General features: G+C 36.8%; 1 protein-coding gene across 3 annotated transcripts in view; it reads left to right on the top strand.

Moving 5' to 3' along the window:
• Window positions 1–16,866, top strand: part of LOC127425320 (collagen alpha-1(XVI) chain-like) — a 99,592-nt gene that overhangs the window by 34,291 nt on the left and 48,435 nt on the right. For 2 of the 3 annotated variants that reach the window (XM_051671170.1, XM_051671168.1), the window contains exons 9-13: window positions 11,325–11,360; window positions 12,141–12,197; window positions 14,556–14,591; window positions 14,755–14,799; window positions 14,941–14,979. In XM_051671170.1, the coding sequence (XP_051527130.1) occupies window positions 11,325–11,360; window positions 12,141–12,197; window positions 14,556–14,591; window positions 14,755–14,799; window positions 14,941–14,979 (213 nt within the window). The remainder of the gene's footprint in view (window positions 1–11,324; window positions 11,361–12,140; window positions 12,198–14,555; window positions 14,592–14,754; window positions 14,800–14,940; window positions 14,980–16,866) is intronic. The other variant, XM_051671169.1, reaches the window with a different exon arrangement.

The following is a 16,866-nucleotide window of genomic DNA, read 5'->3' as shown; positions in this document are numbered from 1 at the left end:
ATAGACAGGCACATCAGGTACACACCGAACATTTTGTGAAATTGTAACTATGAGAAATACATGTGTATGCAAAATATACACTGTGAATACTAATAGTTATCTCAAATAAAAAAAATAGTTGACTCAACTTAAGCTTTATTTTTTACTTTTCTTACTAGTTTTAATTAAGTGACCGTTACTCTCTAAACCCTAAAGTTGTGATTAATAAAACAATTAATGTGCACTGAGAAGTACTGAGAATCCAATGTGCCATATGGCTAACCTAGAGCCCAGTCATTATTTCCCTTATACTGTATAAGACATGCTATAACTCAATTTAAATAATTAAGTAAAAACAACAGTACTTTAATCACAGATGAGTTAAGTTTACTTTTAACTAGTAAAGTGCATTTAAATAATTAAGTTCACTTTACTTGAGCCAAATAAGTATGCTTAGAAAAAGCATGCACATCGATTGTCTTAAAAAAAATAAGGTCAACTTATTCGATTTTACAGTGTACTTTCATACTTGTTTCATTGCATATATGCATATATTGTATGAGGCCTGGACTGGAGACGTTTTTAACATCGAAAATGCTCATGATGTGAGATGCTGAAAAATCACCAACATACAACGCAATGGCAAGATACAATTCATTTAATGAAAGTATACATTGACCAACAATTAAAAAATAGTACCGAGCGAAAGCAAGAATGCATCTTTGTGAACGCCCCTCAAAACCCAGTGTCTACATGCTTCTAAAAGTGATCTTCCTAAAATAGATTCATCAGGCCCTTTAGGGCGAGCTACATTCATGATATGTGCAGAACCCAGTGGAAAACCTGAGAGTCTTTTAGTCATTTTCACCTGTTAGAACATTTGAATTATGCATCCCTGCAGCATTTAAGCTCATAAATACATGAACAGATGAGATGAAGATTCGATGTAGGCTGATAAATATTTCTCATTCTGATAATTTCAGCATAAAATGACACTGTTAGCAGCCATTAAGCAGGAGAATGTGCTAATCTGCAGAAACTGGAAATGCCCAGTGGGCTGTAGTACATTTAGTAGAGTTGGAGTCAAACTTTCTCTTTTATTTTTCATACTTGATCCTTTTGTTTTTGTCTGTGCACATTTGTTCTTGTACCTTCATGTTGTCTCTGTCTTTCTTTCCTATTTTTATATTAAATTGGCATGCACATTGAAATGTTGGCCTTCATCTCCAGTGTGTTAATGATTCCAACATGTGCCCTTACCTTAAAGGGATAGTTCACCAAAAAAATCAAAATTGTATTGTAACTTTGGCAAATAGAGTGATGTTCCCTCAAAAGCACTCATTGTATCACACTACACGATACAGCTTTGCTTACATTCAGACTGCAAACTTACTCCTCCCAGAAATTGCAAGTAGCCAATCAGAATTTTGTTCCACAGGGGAAAAAAATATATGTATATAATGACAGAATTTTAATTTTTAGGTGAACCATCCTTTAACATAGTCCTTCCATATACCATAGGCCCAGCCATATACCATAAACAAAACTCCTCCTAAGTTTGTCAGCAGTTATGAGTAAACACAATGTATTCCATTCTGTTTCTAAATCCATCCCAATGTCTCTCTCTGCTTCTGTATCTTTCTTACTTCACATGAATAACCTAAGTCCATTATTTTCCAGATAACAATAACTTCTATTCAATAACCAGTGTTTGGCTGCTATTGTCCTCTCCAAAACCAATTCATCAGCAGTTTATCAATATATGTGGTGTTGGGGGGAATGGCTGGTTCTGGAATTTCTATCTTTGGAACAGAGCAGTTGTGATGTTGTTACTCATTGGCAGCAATGAGTCATGATAGTGAGTGATAAAAAGCTGTACTGATGAAGGCACTGCACAGAGTCTTCAGCTGGTCTCCAATTGGTAACATATCTCCTCCACTTGCCACGTGTATTGTTATACTCTTCATATACAGTATGCTCACACATGCAGTACAATCAAAACCAGAGGGCTGCTTACTCAAGCCAAGCACACTTAAAGGGATAGTTCACACAAAAATGAAAATTCTCTCATAATTTATCCTAATGCCATCCCAGATGTGTATGACTTTCTTTCTTCTGTTGAATACAAACAAAGATTTGTAGAAGAATTTCTCAGCTTTTTTTGGCCCATACAATGCATGTGAATGGGTGCCAAAATTTTGAAGCTCCAAAAAATCATATAGGTCAGCATAAAAGTAATCCATATGACTCCAGTGGTTAAATTCAGATGTTCAGAAGATAATTGATAGGTGTGGGTGAGAAACAGATCAATATTTTAGTGTTTCTTTTAGTGAATTTCCTCCCTGCTCAGTGAATCTCCACTTTCACTTTCACATTCTTCTTCTTGTGTTTTTGGTGATGCACATTCCCCCCTACTGGGCAGGGAGAAGAATTTCTAGCAAAAATGTACTTAAATGTTGATCTGTTTCTCACTCACACCTATCATATCACTTCTGAAGATATAGATTTATCCACTTACTTTTATGCTGCCTTTGTGCTTTTTTGGAGCGTCAACATTTTGGCACCCATTCACTTGCATTGTATGGACCTACAGAGCTGAGATATTCTTCTAAAAATCTTAATATTTGTTCTGCAGAAGAAAGAAAATCATACACATCTGGGATGGATGAGGGTGAGTAAATGATGAGATTTATTTATTTATTTATTTCATTTTTGGGTGAACTATTCCTTTAAACCAGTGTATTCACACTCACATACTGTAGTTACATTGTGGCTTCAAACTGTATTTCGACACTTAAGTCATACTTAAAAAGTATGAATTTTATTGCAATAGATAACAAATTATTGAACACAATGTGACATCAGGAAATCAATAACGCTTAACCTTTTCTCAGGACAAATTTCACTTTTCTGAGCCTTTTTAAAAAAATATTTTTTTAAATTACTTTAAACCAACTGGTGTCAAGGTGATTTTTAGAGAATGTATGAAGTTCCCTCAAGTTCACACAGGTGCTCTAACAGAGTAACCACCGGTGTAGTTCAGCACGTTAACTGTGGACATGTTCCATAAAGTTTGACCAGTGTTGGGTAAGTTACTTAAAATAGTAATCCACTACAAATTACTAATAATGTCTCTAAACATGAAAAGCCTTTTTTTTATTATTTTAATATATTCCTTGAGGTTCACTTATAATATTAGTAAAGTTTTATGCATATATTTGTAAAGCATGGTCATTTTCCACCCTCATTCTGACCTTTTGCCAGAAACACTCGGTTTTCGGTTTTGATGCTGCTTCTCCTTTAAGACTTGACAGTAAATGTCAACTGTATTGGTTAGCTCTCTGCTCTTGACTGTCCTGCTCTCTCTACTTGCCATCTCACTACTCACAGTTGCTGGGCAGGACTATGGAAGTGATAAGGCAAAGTAGGCAATGATGTGTTGTTGTGGAGGTGGTTAGATGCAAATGTCTACCACTGTGTGACATCACAATGTGGAGGAATTAGAAAATGAGTAGTTTTGGCAGCTTGGTTTCAACAAATGCACTTTTTGCAATGAGAAGGAAGTTTTGAGTTCTGAAACTTACAGTATGTTTTTATTTTACAATGACCTCTTCTATGTCAAAAGATCAAGGAATTTCTACATGTCATAATCCCTTTAAGTGTGGATTAAGTGTCCAAATAATTTTTTTCAAGGGGACTGTATATGCGGCAGCATATACACCAGTATGTAGTAATTTCCTATAACTCCCACAAGTAAACTCTCCTCTCACTGCCTCTATAACTTTGTGTGAAAAGCTGTTAGACTTCCTGACATACAAACACTCTCACATTAATCACTCTCTGAGTCAGAAGAACAGTCAAAGCTCTGAGGTGGAAATTATATACTGGAACATGGTTTAAAAATGTTTTTGTGGTATAAATGCTTTCTTAATTCCTGCTGCCATTCATGGCACTTCTTGCCTTAGTATTTGGTCATTTCATCCCTCTATTAAAATGTCTGCAGTGCTGACAAATGAATGTTTGACAATGCCAACTAAATTGAGCATTTGTCTGAATTTACACAGCTTCCTTTGATTGCAGATGAAATTGCAATTCGTTTTCATTTCATGATTTATGTCTATTCATTATATTTGCCATAAAAGGTGAAGTGTGGCATGAAATGGAACTGCAATAATAATTACTCATTTCAAGTGTATATGAAATTATGTATATGTATATGAAAATATGTTTTGGATAAAGAAAATTAAGCCTGCATTTTGGACCATTTAAATGTTTTGCATTGTGACATTATTTTCAGGACACTTGAGGGATGCTCACACAAACTGATAGCGCCACACAGCCACAGTGTTTACACTTTTTAGGAAAATCAATAAAATACTTATAGTTGCCTCTGCATAAATATCTAGGATAGGAGAAAGCATTTTAGCATCAAACAAATGACACAAATCACCTGTAACATTATGTATATTTTTAAAGAACCGGGGTAGTGTATTTGCATGCATGATTGTGTTCATTTGGAGACTTTTTAATAAACATTTTAACCATACAGGTTACACATACACAGTGCACAGCTGTGAGCTCAAGTTCTGCAAATTCACAAGAAAGCACAGACACTCAACTTCCAACCCACTACTTTGTAATTTTTTTTATTTTTTTTTTATTTATCTGTTGGAGGAGCACTGTACAGGTGTAGACAGGCAAAAAAAATAAAAAAATAAAAAAATCAGACATTCTCCCATGTTTTCCTCTGACCCATGTTACTGTCTTGTGGCATAGCAGTCTGTGTTTTACGACAGACTGTAATGAGTTCCAGGCTGCGTTGGAGGCTGATAGCATTAGCCTACTTCTGCATTAACCCCTTCCTCCCACACAGGTCCATGATCCACCCTGCATTATAGTCACATAAAAGCTAGAGGTGTGCAGCGAAGCCATTATCTGTATATGTATCTGTATCTGTTCATATGAAAAAATTATCTGTATCTGTCTCTGTATTCGGATAGAACCCGTTATGGTCGGGGCTTAAACTGGAAGTGCGTCAAAACTAAATGAAACGCCCATTTTTAAATGTTACTCTCACATTTATAGTTTCTATTAATAAAATACGCCTTGTATATGCCTTTGAATAATAATAGCCTATTATTATTATTATTATACAATTATTTAAAACAAATATTTTTTTATTTTTTATTTTTATATATTTTTTTCTTACCAGATGAAGCTGAATTTGTAGGCTACATTAACTGTAGAATATGTTGTGGTTTCTCCTGGTATTTCTGATATTAATATCTGCATGCAACAGAATTCTTTTTTTTTCTTTTTTTTTGTCTGTGCATGTATAACAACATTATTCTGGAGGCAAGATGTGTCAAGCAAAATGTGAAATGTCAAGCACACATTTTACAGTGAATAATAAATACAAATTCAAACATTCAAAGAAATTAAAATAAAATAAATGTAGGAATTTTTACAATAGGACACCATTATTTAGGTAAATAATAATACTAATACTTCTACTACTACTACTAATGTTAAATGTATATAGCGCCTTACCAGAGTTCAAGAACACTTAACATTTTCAAATTTAGCACAGTTTAAAGAAGAAGAAGAAGAAAAAAAGATAGAGCATGTTTCAGTTTCTTTGCTTTACATAAGGAGGAAAACCTTTATGGAGCATTTTAACTTTTTTTCAGAATAAAGTCTGAACCAGTTGATTACCTTAATCGCTGATATGGATATAAATGTAGTCAACTTTAAGAGATGGAAAAACGAGCTCCGACGTTAAATCACTTCGGGTCAGGAATTTAACATCGCGCTTAGGTTTAGGCTATAAATACATACATACATGGGAATCATGTGTGAAACTTGTGATACATTAACATAGACATTTTAAGAAGGGGAATGTGTATACGATGTCATATCTTAGTTAATGTTACACTTGACAAGCTCCAGATGCGCACAATTAACAGAGACCACAAACGGCGTTAAGGCCGTGGCCATCCGATCTGAAACAACACTGTACGCATTTTCATTCAGAAGGTTTACATTTTAGAAATATTGGCTGCACAGATTCATAAATTCATTTTAATTTCGGAGATGTTTATTTAAAATGTCGCTTTATCCTTGTGCTTTTTGGATAATCAGTCAAACAGATATTTTTTATATTATTCGGATGAATCCGTTATTCGTTTTGAAGTCATTATTTGTGCCTTTCCGAATAAGGTATTCGGCTTCGGGCACATCCCTAATAAAAGCCCAGCATTCTTCTGTCATTACATTCTTTTTCTGTTGAGCTCACAGGCAAGGTGAAATTAATGAGCTGAGAGCTGCACGGCCTCAGCTACACAAAGCTTCCTACATTATTCATGCACACATTCCACTAGGGTTTTTGGAACAGGTCATCACAATTCTCTTCCATCCCTTGCAGGTCTATAGCTGAATGGACAACATGTCCATTTCATGTTCTCTGTGGAACTGTGGTTTTAGTGTTTGTGCATGCATGTGCTCGCTGTAATTTCTAAACTGGATCCCTGGGTATGACTGGAGATTAGGTACTGGGTACTTTTTTTCCCACATATTATTGTTTTATGATTTTTCCTTCCTTTTTTATGCTTATGCAGTGTGAGTAGCCTTTTCTATGCTGTGTTTGCTCTCCATGCTCGGACATGACACAAAAATATACTTTCACATCTGTTTCATGAACTCATCTTTTGTTTATCTGTCTGCCCCTGATGTTCTCTTTCAAACTAAGTCCCTTTGCACCACACTTCCCCCTCTCCCTTTCTCATGCCAGTTCTCCTCCCCTTTTGCTCGTTTTCACTCCCCCTTGTTCTTTTTATGGTGAAAGAGTCATATTCAAAGTTGATCATGCTGATGAAACTCACAGTAACAGTTATATGATATATAAAGTATATAAAGATCTATATAAAGAAAGCACTTGAATGCTCTAACATCAGCCCAGCAGAACATCTGCTAAATTACTAAATGTAACATTCTCAGATAAGAATGAGGAATGAGAGATTGAGTTCAAAAAGCTCAAACAAGCTTCAAAAAAGGACATAGAAGCACCATAAACGTGGTAAAAACTTCTGCATTATATTCATAGTATTAGAAACAGACTGAAGTTTGACATTTTTGGATAAACCATTCCTTGAAAAAATGCTCAAAGTGAATGAAACTGGTTTACCTAGTAGGTTATGATAGGTATATTAGTTTTGAGAGCTGTGAACGCATACGATTTCTGTCTGGTTTCTATTGTCTGTTTTAATAAATATGACCTTTTCTGTCTATTTCTTTGTTTTCAATATTTTATAGGCAATCCTTGGATCAAAGGAACTGGTGGAAATTGTTTGAAATAAGTCAACAGAAAAGTTTGTTGTTTCTGTTTGTCGGCAATAGACAGGCACAATTATGAAGCTTCAATCCTAAATAAAGAAGCAAAGAACCAGCAGGTTCCATCCATATAGCTAAAGAAATGCAGTTTAATTGGTACTTAAATTTCTGCATGCTGAGTTGCAGTGGGAAGAAAATTGACACTGACCCTGACAAACATATGAGATAATTGAGTACTGATTGCAAAGCAGTTTGTGTGTTTTTATACTGCCTGTTTCTGGAGGGACTTGCTTTTACTGGGTAAATTTGATAATCTGGCACTATTTGAGAACACCCCCCATGTTTTGCATACAAAACTCCAGCCAGTTTGTCACCTGTCCCCTATGAAGCCATTCTATAGTCATTTGCTTATGTGTTATTTAAAAAAATAAAATAAATAGCCTATCACCGGCCTTCAAATGAAATGGAACATTTGAATGCCAATAATCTATTGTAATGGGAGGATGGTGATTTTGTAGTTTGGATATGATCCACAGAACTAAGCAACAGGTCAGTGTGAACACCTAAAAGGAAACAAATTTACATTCTGTCCTGACTAATCTACATACTGCTGCTAAATATGGTTGTCACTGCCATGCAGAGTGCTTAATATCATTCTGTACACATAGGGGTGGATTCACTAAACAGTTGTGCCATTTTAGCGTGTGGTATTTCAGCGTAAAAACCTGCATCTTATTTAATAACCATCTGCAGTCTAGTTTAATAGGTTGCAATCAATGCTGAAATAGTGCTGTGTCTTGAGTATTTAAGTATCAAACACGCCTCCATTCTATGTAAATTATGCTCATTATAGATTGCGCTTAAAAAAAATTCCCAGTGCAATTTACATCGTGCTATTGCAGCCTGAAAGCAGACAGTAAAATCAATGTTATTTAAGTCACTATCAAATTACACACTGATTCTTGAGATAAGGGACAAAGCATGTCCTACGTACAGAAGTCGTCTTTATGTTAACAAACCAAAAATTCATAATAATAATACAAATATAAAAAATCCGGTCCTCAGCAAGAGGTCACAATGTTAAACTGCCAAACAAAGTGTTTAAATATATTTAATAATAAAAAAAAAAAATACATTGAAAACACGGAATTTGAGAAAAAATAAAGTGAAATTTGGGAAAAAAATAGTTGTCCAACTTTTTACTCCAGTAAATACTCCAAAAAAAAAAAAAAAACATTTTTATTAGACTTAACTCAAAACCCCTGTCGTTACTTTAATATCGAGTTTAATAATTATAACATTTTTCAAAATTTAGAACATCTAGAACTGGCAATCTGAGGTCAATGAATAGATTACACTTAGTCTATAGTATATAATTCATTGGGGTTGGGGCTGGGAAAGGCAGAAACACGAGTCGAAAATAGAACCAAACTATGCGATTAATAAATATGTGGAGCAGGGGTGTAAAACGCATTGTAAATTGAGGGCCGAATTGGACTAAAAGTCACCTTATGCAGGCCAAATTACATTGATTTGTTAAACCTTGATGTACCCATGGATGATGAGTGGATACACAGATCATGTTATTCGAGCTAATAAGTCCTGTAATAAGCCATCTGAAAGCGAGCATAACGCAAAATAGGGCCTAAATAAAAATAAACTGCACAGTGCATCATATCTAATATTCAAATAAGACATGGAAGCACCTGAGAAATTCACATTCACCTCTAGTTTTCAATGTATCTGTCCATGTCATTATTATCAAGATTGAGGAAAAATTAACTGGGTTCCATTGTGACAGTGTCACTGACATCCAGTTTCCGATGATAAGCGCGATTCAGCGCGTGCAGTAAATGCGAGACCGTGAGTGCCGAAAGCTGCATGGGGTGGGTGTATTGGAAGCCCAGAAAACATCACTGTATTCTGAAAATAAGCCAAAAAACTACAACCTGCGAATTTGCATATTTATAAGCAACTATATGAAAAAAAAGGCTATCAACTATGGCTTTCAAATGCAGAATCACTGTGCATGCGCATCCAAACATGCGAATGGCCGCAGCTGTAATCAGTCACCGGCCACAATAGTCAGGAAACGCTGTAGTCATTGGTGTTGAGACAATTCAACAGGATTCTTTTGCTTCATGATTTTTTGGTCATGTTCATCTGGTCACCTTAGATATGGGTAGAATACCATTCCAAACTCAGCCCTAAGCTGCATCCGAAATCGCATACTATCAGAGTATGTACTGTTTGATGAAGAACACACTTCTTGGCCCGGTGTGGCCAACATTTAACCTCATTGTTTAATCCCTAAATATTTTAGACAAATTTAAAAATTCAATTTCTGATACTTTTGATGCACCACATCATCAAGTAAGGAATAATTGACGATGGACCATTGAATTATTGAAAAATTATGCATGAGGTGGTAATGCGATCACGATGCGCAGCGGGCGTGCATTATTTTTCAATAATTCAACGGGCCAGAGTCAATTATTTTCCGCTTATACCACGGTTACCACACCTTAAGACATTGTTCAGGGTTTTATTTCAAGATATTTTCTGGTTTCGTCCCAAAAATGCTCTTGTCAGTGGAACTACTTTCTTCCGCTACAGATTCAGAGTCTTGCTCTGATACAGCTCAAGCCTTCGTTGCTAGTTCAAAAACGTCACTTTAGAACTAGCAACGGAGGATTTGCGAGGCTTGCTCTGCTTTACTGGAGCACTTACTAGAGTAACAAGTTAGTGCGTTTGTGTGTGAGTTTGTTTTTGAGGGATCAAAAGAGAGAAGCTCAGAAACTGAGAGAGATCGCCTGTGGGATTACCTTTATTTGTTGCAGCTCTCGTCAAAGTAACATTGCTTCAAAATCGCCAAGATGTAAGTACTTCTCAGCAGCAGCGAGTGTCGCAATATTTCCATATACCTTAACAACTGTTTTCAACCCTACTGAGATGCCGGTGACATGACGGCTCTATTTCTCAATCTCGAGTAAGTGTGTGCGTAATACATATAATGTATGTGTGTCCACGTGTGTGTGAGAAAGCTTAAGAGAGGGGGAGGGGGAGCTCTAGGGTGTTTCCCACAGATATTTCAGATAATATAGAAACTGTTGTATTGATCAAGTGTATCGAGCTTTGATAAAGCTCAAGCCTTCGTTGCTTAGAAAACGTCACGTTAGAACTAGCAGTGGAGGATGCGCTGTTTTTCGGCATTGGAGTAACAAGGGTGTGTGTGCGCGCGCGAGCGAAAGAGTGGAGGTGGTGTGGGGGGTTGGGGGGTAGTGCAATTATTGAAAAATAATTGCACACCTTAGAACGTCCATCAACCAATCAGAATCAAGCATTCAACGGACCCATGGTATAAATGGCAAGAACTAATAGTAAAATTACAAATCTCACATCTGTTAATCATTCAAAGTTGATAGTAAGGAAACATCATGTTGCCTGCCTCTGTGTGTGAGCACCTCTGGAAAGAATGAATCAGCCCAGCGCGTCAGCCAACTTGTTTTCGGAGCCACCACACAGCAAGGGAAAAGTCCCCATCCAATCCCTTACCTCACCACATCAATGCACGTTAACCGCCTGTTGGCTGAGCGGAACATAGTGACACAACGGGTGGTAGATTTAGATTTAATTGCACTCATCCGCTAAAAACTAACAGCTATTTATAAGTTATTTTACTTTGCATATACCCTCCCCCTCCCTTGTAGCTGTGCAGCTGGTGTTGGTTAACGTTGCCGTGAGGACTCTCCTGTTCCTATTGATCTTTGTCTCTCGTGAGAGAAACACAGCGGGCTAAAATTACATGCAGTCGTGGTCCTTGTGCAAGCCCATTATTGGTGTGTTGCACTGCCACCCATAGGCCAAAATATGCAACAACATCAAAGTCAAATCTGGTCTATTTAATCTCTCTCTAACATAGTAGGAGTAGATTCCCAATGCAGGATAAAAATGCTGGCTAAATCGAAGAACGGATAGGAACTTGACTGAAACACCTGGTTTTCTCTTTTTCCCAGTGTGCAGGCTGTGTGTTGCTCACTGAGGAACAGAGTGTGGGTATACATGTTCAGTCTGTTAAATGCAGCATGTAAAATGGCTCTGTTGGCAGCAGGATTTGCATGCAGTTGTGTGCATGAGTTCTGTGTGCAGTGCTATCACACCCTTGGAAAGATCAAATTTATCACAACTCTTGGCGAGAAGTCATGAAACTTTAAGTAAGAATGTTTATAGGTTGGCAAGACTTTCTGCTGCTTTTGAAGAGTTTGAAGAACACAAGCTTGTTTGTGAGAAGCAGCTACCAATGCACTGTATAGTACACCAGTGCTTTTAATGCATTGTGCTCAGAAGAAAATGCCAAGATTTAGTACATATCCACACATGCAGAGTTTGTTTAGCTCAATGCCACATATGTTTTGCACAGTGCTAAGGATTGACTTATCGCTTAAAGGGTTAGTTCATCCAAAAATGTTAATACCTTTGTGTTTTACTCATCCTCATATCGTTCCAAACCAATATTTCTGCCATGGATTGTTGATGCTGCTCTTTTTAACATACAGTACAACGAAAGTGAATGGAGATGAACATTCGGCCTAATAACTCTTTTTTTTTTTTTTCATGGAAGAAAGAAAATCCTACAGGTGTTGAACAACATGATGACAGATTTTTCATTTTTGGGTGAACTATCCCTTTAACTCTTAACATACTCAAATCCAGTTTTGCATGTACAAAATGATTCTGGAAGTCATGGCTGAGTAAGCACACTGATTTTTGTGCTTTTGTGTTTATATGGTTTTGTGTTATCTCTTTACAATTAATTCTTGATTGTATTACAGGTTATACAGGAGGGTTATACAGGTCAGCAAGGCATCAAAGGAGAGAAAGGAGAACGGGTAAGGCAAGAGTATATTAAATACTGAATCACAACGTGGTACAAAAACAGATTTACAAGTAATGGAATGCGAGTGTTTGTGTGCAAAATCCAGTGGCACTTCCCACTCTCTGTCCGAACATGCTGGGAATAAATGACTGCAGCGCTCTTTATTTTGGCATATTATACAAATGCCTCATTAGGAGCTAGCTTCTATGCCATTGACCCAGCTTGGTGGACTACTCAAAATTTTCTTTATTACTGGCATCCTCTCTTAATGTATTAAAATCATTAATAAATTACCCTGCATATACAATATTAAGAGGTTTTCAGAATGCAGACTGACACACGGCATTTATAAGCATGAAACCTGTGTTGCTTGACTTACAGTAATGTTTGGGATGTTGATTTATTTGTACGTGGGCTATTCATTCTTAAAGAGCCCATGACATAAAAATGTGTGTTTTGTGGCTGTTAGCTTTAAAGCCATCTACCGGATATGCTAGTGTACTCCTAAAAAGTGACAGAATTAAACTTTAGCAGATAAACACATTTTAAATTGACAGTTTTCCTCTTCTGGGAAAATGGACCAAAAATCTTGCTGATTTATCTTGCGCTACATAGATTTTTGTCCAATCAAATGCTCTGAAGGGGATAAGAATGTCCCTACACCTAATACCATCTGCAAACGACAAGCAAATAACAAATTACATGGCTGTGATGTAACTAACGCCTATTGGCTATTTAATGTAAAAAACAAAGTTAAATATACAGTATATAAATAAATATCTCGCTTGTCCACTTCTGATTGAATCACCCCAAACGGGTGCGAGCCGTTCTTTTATGTTGTTTGTTTACATGTTATCATGAATTAACTCTCCCGTTGAGGTTGTGCATGAATTTCAGGAATCTACTCACCTGTTAATCAACCGATGCGCTAAAGGAAGAGTTTTAAACTGGCACGCGAGACGGAAATAATGCATGCTGCTTTTGAACTTCGCAAACTGTCAGGAAAGTCCTCCGTGGCAGCACAAACGATTTTTTAATTTGTCGGACATTTCCAGCTAACGGAAACCCTGCTGCGCACAGTCTCCAAGGTTCTGTCATAGTGTCTCTGCATAATAGTGTTTGATAGTGCACTAGCCACTGTAGAACAGCAGAAAATGCTGGAACCCTGCAGGTAATCTACATTAGCCCATTTAATCCCACCGAACGGGGTGAAAGGGATCTAAAAGGTGTTGTTGATGTATTTTACACAGAGTTGTCAATTGTAAATGACAGTGCAGACTTTTTTCCCGCATGAGTGGTGCAAATAGTCACATGACCAGAGCTATTTAATTCCACTTTGATCCTCTAAACATTATGTCTGTTAAAACACAATAAAATTAAGCATATATGTCCTGTCATAATACACATACGCACATAAATATATATATATATATATATATATATATATATTTTATTTTTTTTTTACATATTTTGAATTTTGCTGTGTTCATTTTCTTTTGTACCAACTCTGTTGGTAAGGTAGGTTGTGTGTAAATGACTGAAAACAATAAATACATCTGAATGAAGCATATTTTGTCCACTCATGAGATATTGTGATTAATTGCAAGAAAACATGCGATTAATCGCGATTAAAATTGTAATCATTTGACAGTCCTAATATATATATATATATACACACAGCGAGTGTGATATTGCTTCAGTTCAATGAACAAGTAATTTTTTTAAAATTAGGAAAAACTGAGTACGGTCATAAAAAAAGCATTTGTGCATGGACCTATTTTCTTACGCCACGGATCAGAATCTGCCATTTCTGGTTCAAAACAAAAGATGTGTCCAAGCCTCTCAAAAACATCATTTTAGAACTACTAGTATCACAGCTTGGGCTGTTTCTACCATGTATGGAGAAACAAGGGTGTGTGTGTGTGTGTGTGTGTGTGTGTGTGTGTGAGAGAGAGACAGAGAGAGAGAGAGAGAGAGAGAGAGAGAGAGAGAGAGAGAGAGAGAGAGATGGAGCGTGTGCAATCACCTGTTGATGATGCTGTAGTCTATTAGTCAGCTTTCTGAAGATAATGTCATTTTGGTGAATTTTCTCAGTGGAAAAATAGCCCTTCAAGCGTGGGGTATTCCTCCCTATTTTGCAGTAGCTGGTGCGCAAGAGTCTTTCACTATAAACCGCAATCTCCTCCGCCATTTTGAACAGTATTTTCTCTCCAATGTGGAAACTCCTGTAAGAGATAAGTGCCTTGAGTTTGTGTAATTAATCAGTCTGTTGTGTCTCTCAGCTGTGATGAGCCTTAATGCTGAAGTTGTTAGTTTAAAGCCATTTAAAGCTATTTCCTAGCTTTTTCAGTTTGATGTTTTTATCTTGCAGGGTTTGGACTGCACTGCTGCTGGAGTTCCTGGACGAGTGAGTCTATGCACCATTGCCTGGAAACTTAATTTTTTTCTTGCACTGACTGCCATTGATTGGTCATTAAAGTGAATGAAGTGCCCCATTTGAAATAAAGAAATTATCTATGCTCTGGATATGTGAATTAGGCACTTGGGTGACATGTATCTGTGTGTTTCAGTGCTCAGAAGGTGCTAAGGGGGAGAAAGGAGAGAAGGGAGAATCGGTAAGTGTTTGGGTTATCCTTGTCTGAGTGAGAGAGTTCAGCAATAAAATTTTTGTTCAGCAGGCTTCACTGAAGAAGAAAGGACATCCTTAACTGTTTCAGGCTATTGATTCACCAATTTCTCATTCTCTTATGTTTCAGGGTCTGCCTGCCAATTGGGGGGAAGCTATAGGAGTGAAGGTAAAGTAAGGAAGCAGCATTTGAGTAGCTGTGTCTCATTCCGCTCTCTAGTTCTCTGTGTGGTGAATCAGAATATTGTGAACACAAATTCGACCACTAGCAAAGGCCTTGATCCACTAAATATTGGGACAATGATGACTCAATTTGTGACATGATCAGTGGTAGATGTAATCCGATAAGAAAGTAATTAGTTACTGTATTACTAATTACTTTTAAATGGGGGAAGTAGTATAGCTCATTACATTTTAAATTTATGTAATCAGATTACAGTTACTGACTTTACACATATTTCTAAAAAACTATTATGTGAAATGACTAAGTTCAGGCATGAATCTCTGAATGGTGCAACACAAGCTGATAAGTTCTTTGAACTTGTTATCTGTCAACCAATCAGTTTGCTAACATGTGATATGTCAAGACAATAGGCTCACATGGTGTAAGCTTATAGGTCCTTTGACGTGTAGTCAGGTACCCAGTCAATCTCTCTTTGCCTAAAATTTAAATTTGCTCAGTTTGCAAGTAAGCCAGTTTCACAAGAGTTTTCTCTGAAAATGCTATTTGCTAAGGTGGTTGCTGGGGCTTTTTCCCCATCAGCTTGCACAGGAAGGTCTGCTTTTGAACATGACACATAGAAGCACGTCTTTATCAAGGTTTGTTTATTAGTTTAAATAAATCCACATATAGTATGGCTAAGTCACTAGTTAAATAAACTCTGGGCTTTCAAGATCCAGATATACATTATAAGTCAGATCACAAGCCGTTTAAGCCCTTCGACCAAGCAGGCCCAGGCACACATAGAGTTTTAATTAATTAGTGTCATGCCATTTGGCCAGCAGGGCAAGGCACACCTAGCTAGCATACACTTGATACACATGGCTCTTCGGAGCATCAGCAGTACACAAGTATTGGTGGTTGATCTGCTTGTTTGTGGGGCTGTTTTTTGCAGCTTCCCCGCGTTGATGCGGGATTGTATTAATGTCTAATTGTGCAGCAGCATGTCCACATGCTTAAGTCAGTATGTCTATGTATGTTCTAGCAGTAGCAAGTCTCCGTACCTGCTCAGCAGCAGCAGCGTAAAAGATCTGTTCCACCAAGACCATTATCCTGTCAATATGTCATACCCACATTAACATGCTAAATCTTTCAGAGAGTTGTCATGACTGAAATACATTTAAAGCATGAATTATGTTCATATGTACATCTGTTTTGTTCCTGTGTCATCTGAAGGGCATGCGCCCCATAACAAGTCACAGTTAGGGAGAAACGTGTGGTGCTGAGTGTATGACTTGTGTGCAGCAGTGAACAAGGAAGAAATATAGACATTATTTTGATTTAGTTGAGTGGAAAGTATTTTAGAAAATAACTTAGAAGTAAAGCAATTAGTAATGTGATTATTTTTCAAAGAACTATCAGTAATTAAATCTGATTAAAAATGTATAAATGTAATTAGTCATTTGTAGTGAATTACTTTTTGTGTAACTTACCTAACACTGGACACAATTATGAGGTCATACATTAAAATGCAGCTGTTTTTTTTAATAACTCCTCTGTATAACATAGCATCATGCACAGTCATAGCTTTCAAAAATTATATTTTTTAGTTTTTGTTAAGCAAGACAGATAATGAACATGCATAATGGCATTCAGGCATTAAAATTTAAAGTATGCATTAAAAAAAATAAAAAAATAAATTGCACAGCATACATAAATAAACAAATTACAATTGCATTGAACTAAGACCCATGCGGGCTATGTTCAGAATGGCAAGCAGCTCTTAATATTTCTGAGTATGCAGTCTGTATACTGTGCACAGAATGCAAATGTTCTATATGTACAGAGAATCTGGATGACCTGCTGCATTGTCATTACTATACACTTGTCTTGCAT

The sequence above is a fragment of the Myxocyprinus asiaticus genome, chromosome 34 (genome assembly GCF_019703515.2).
Source record: "Myxocyprinus asiaticus isolate MX2 ecotype Aquarium Trade chromosome 34, UBuf_Myxa_2, whole genome shotgun sequence".
Lineage (NCBI taxonomy): Eukaryota > Metazoa > Chordata > Actinopteri > Cypriniformes > Catostomidae > Myxocyprinus > Myxocyprinus asiaticus.
Note: the sequence above shows the minus strand (reverse complement) of the source record. Positions and strands in the feature narration are given on the sequence as shown.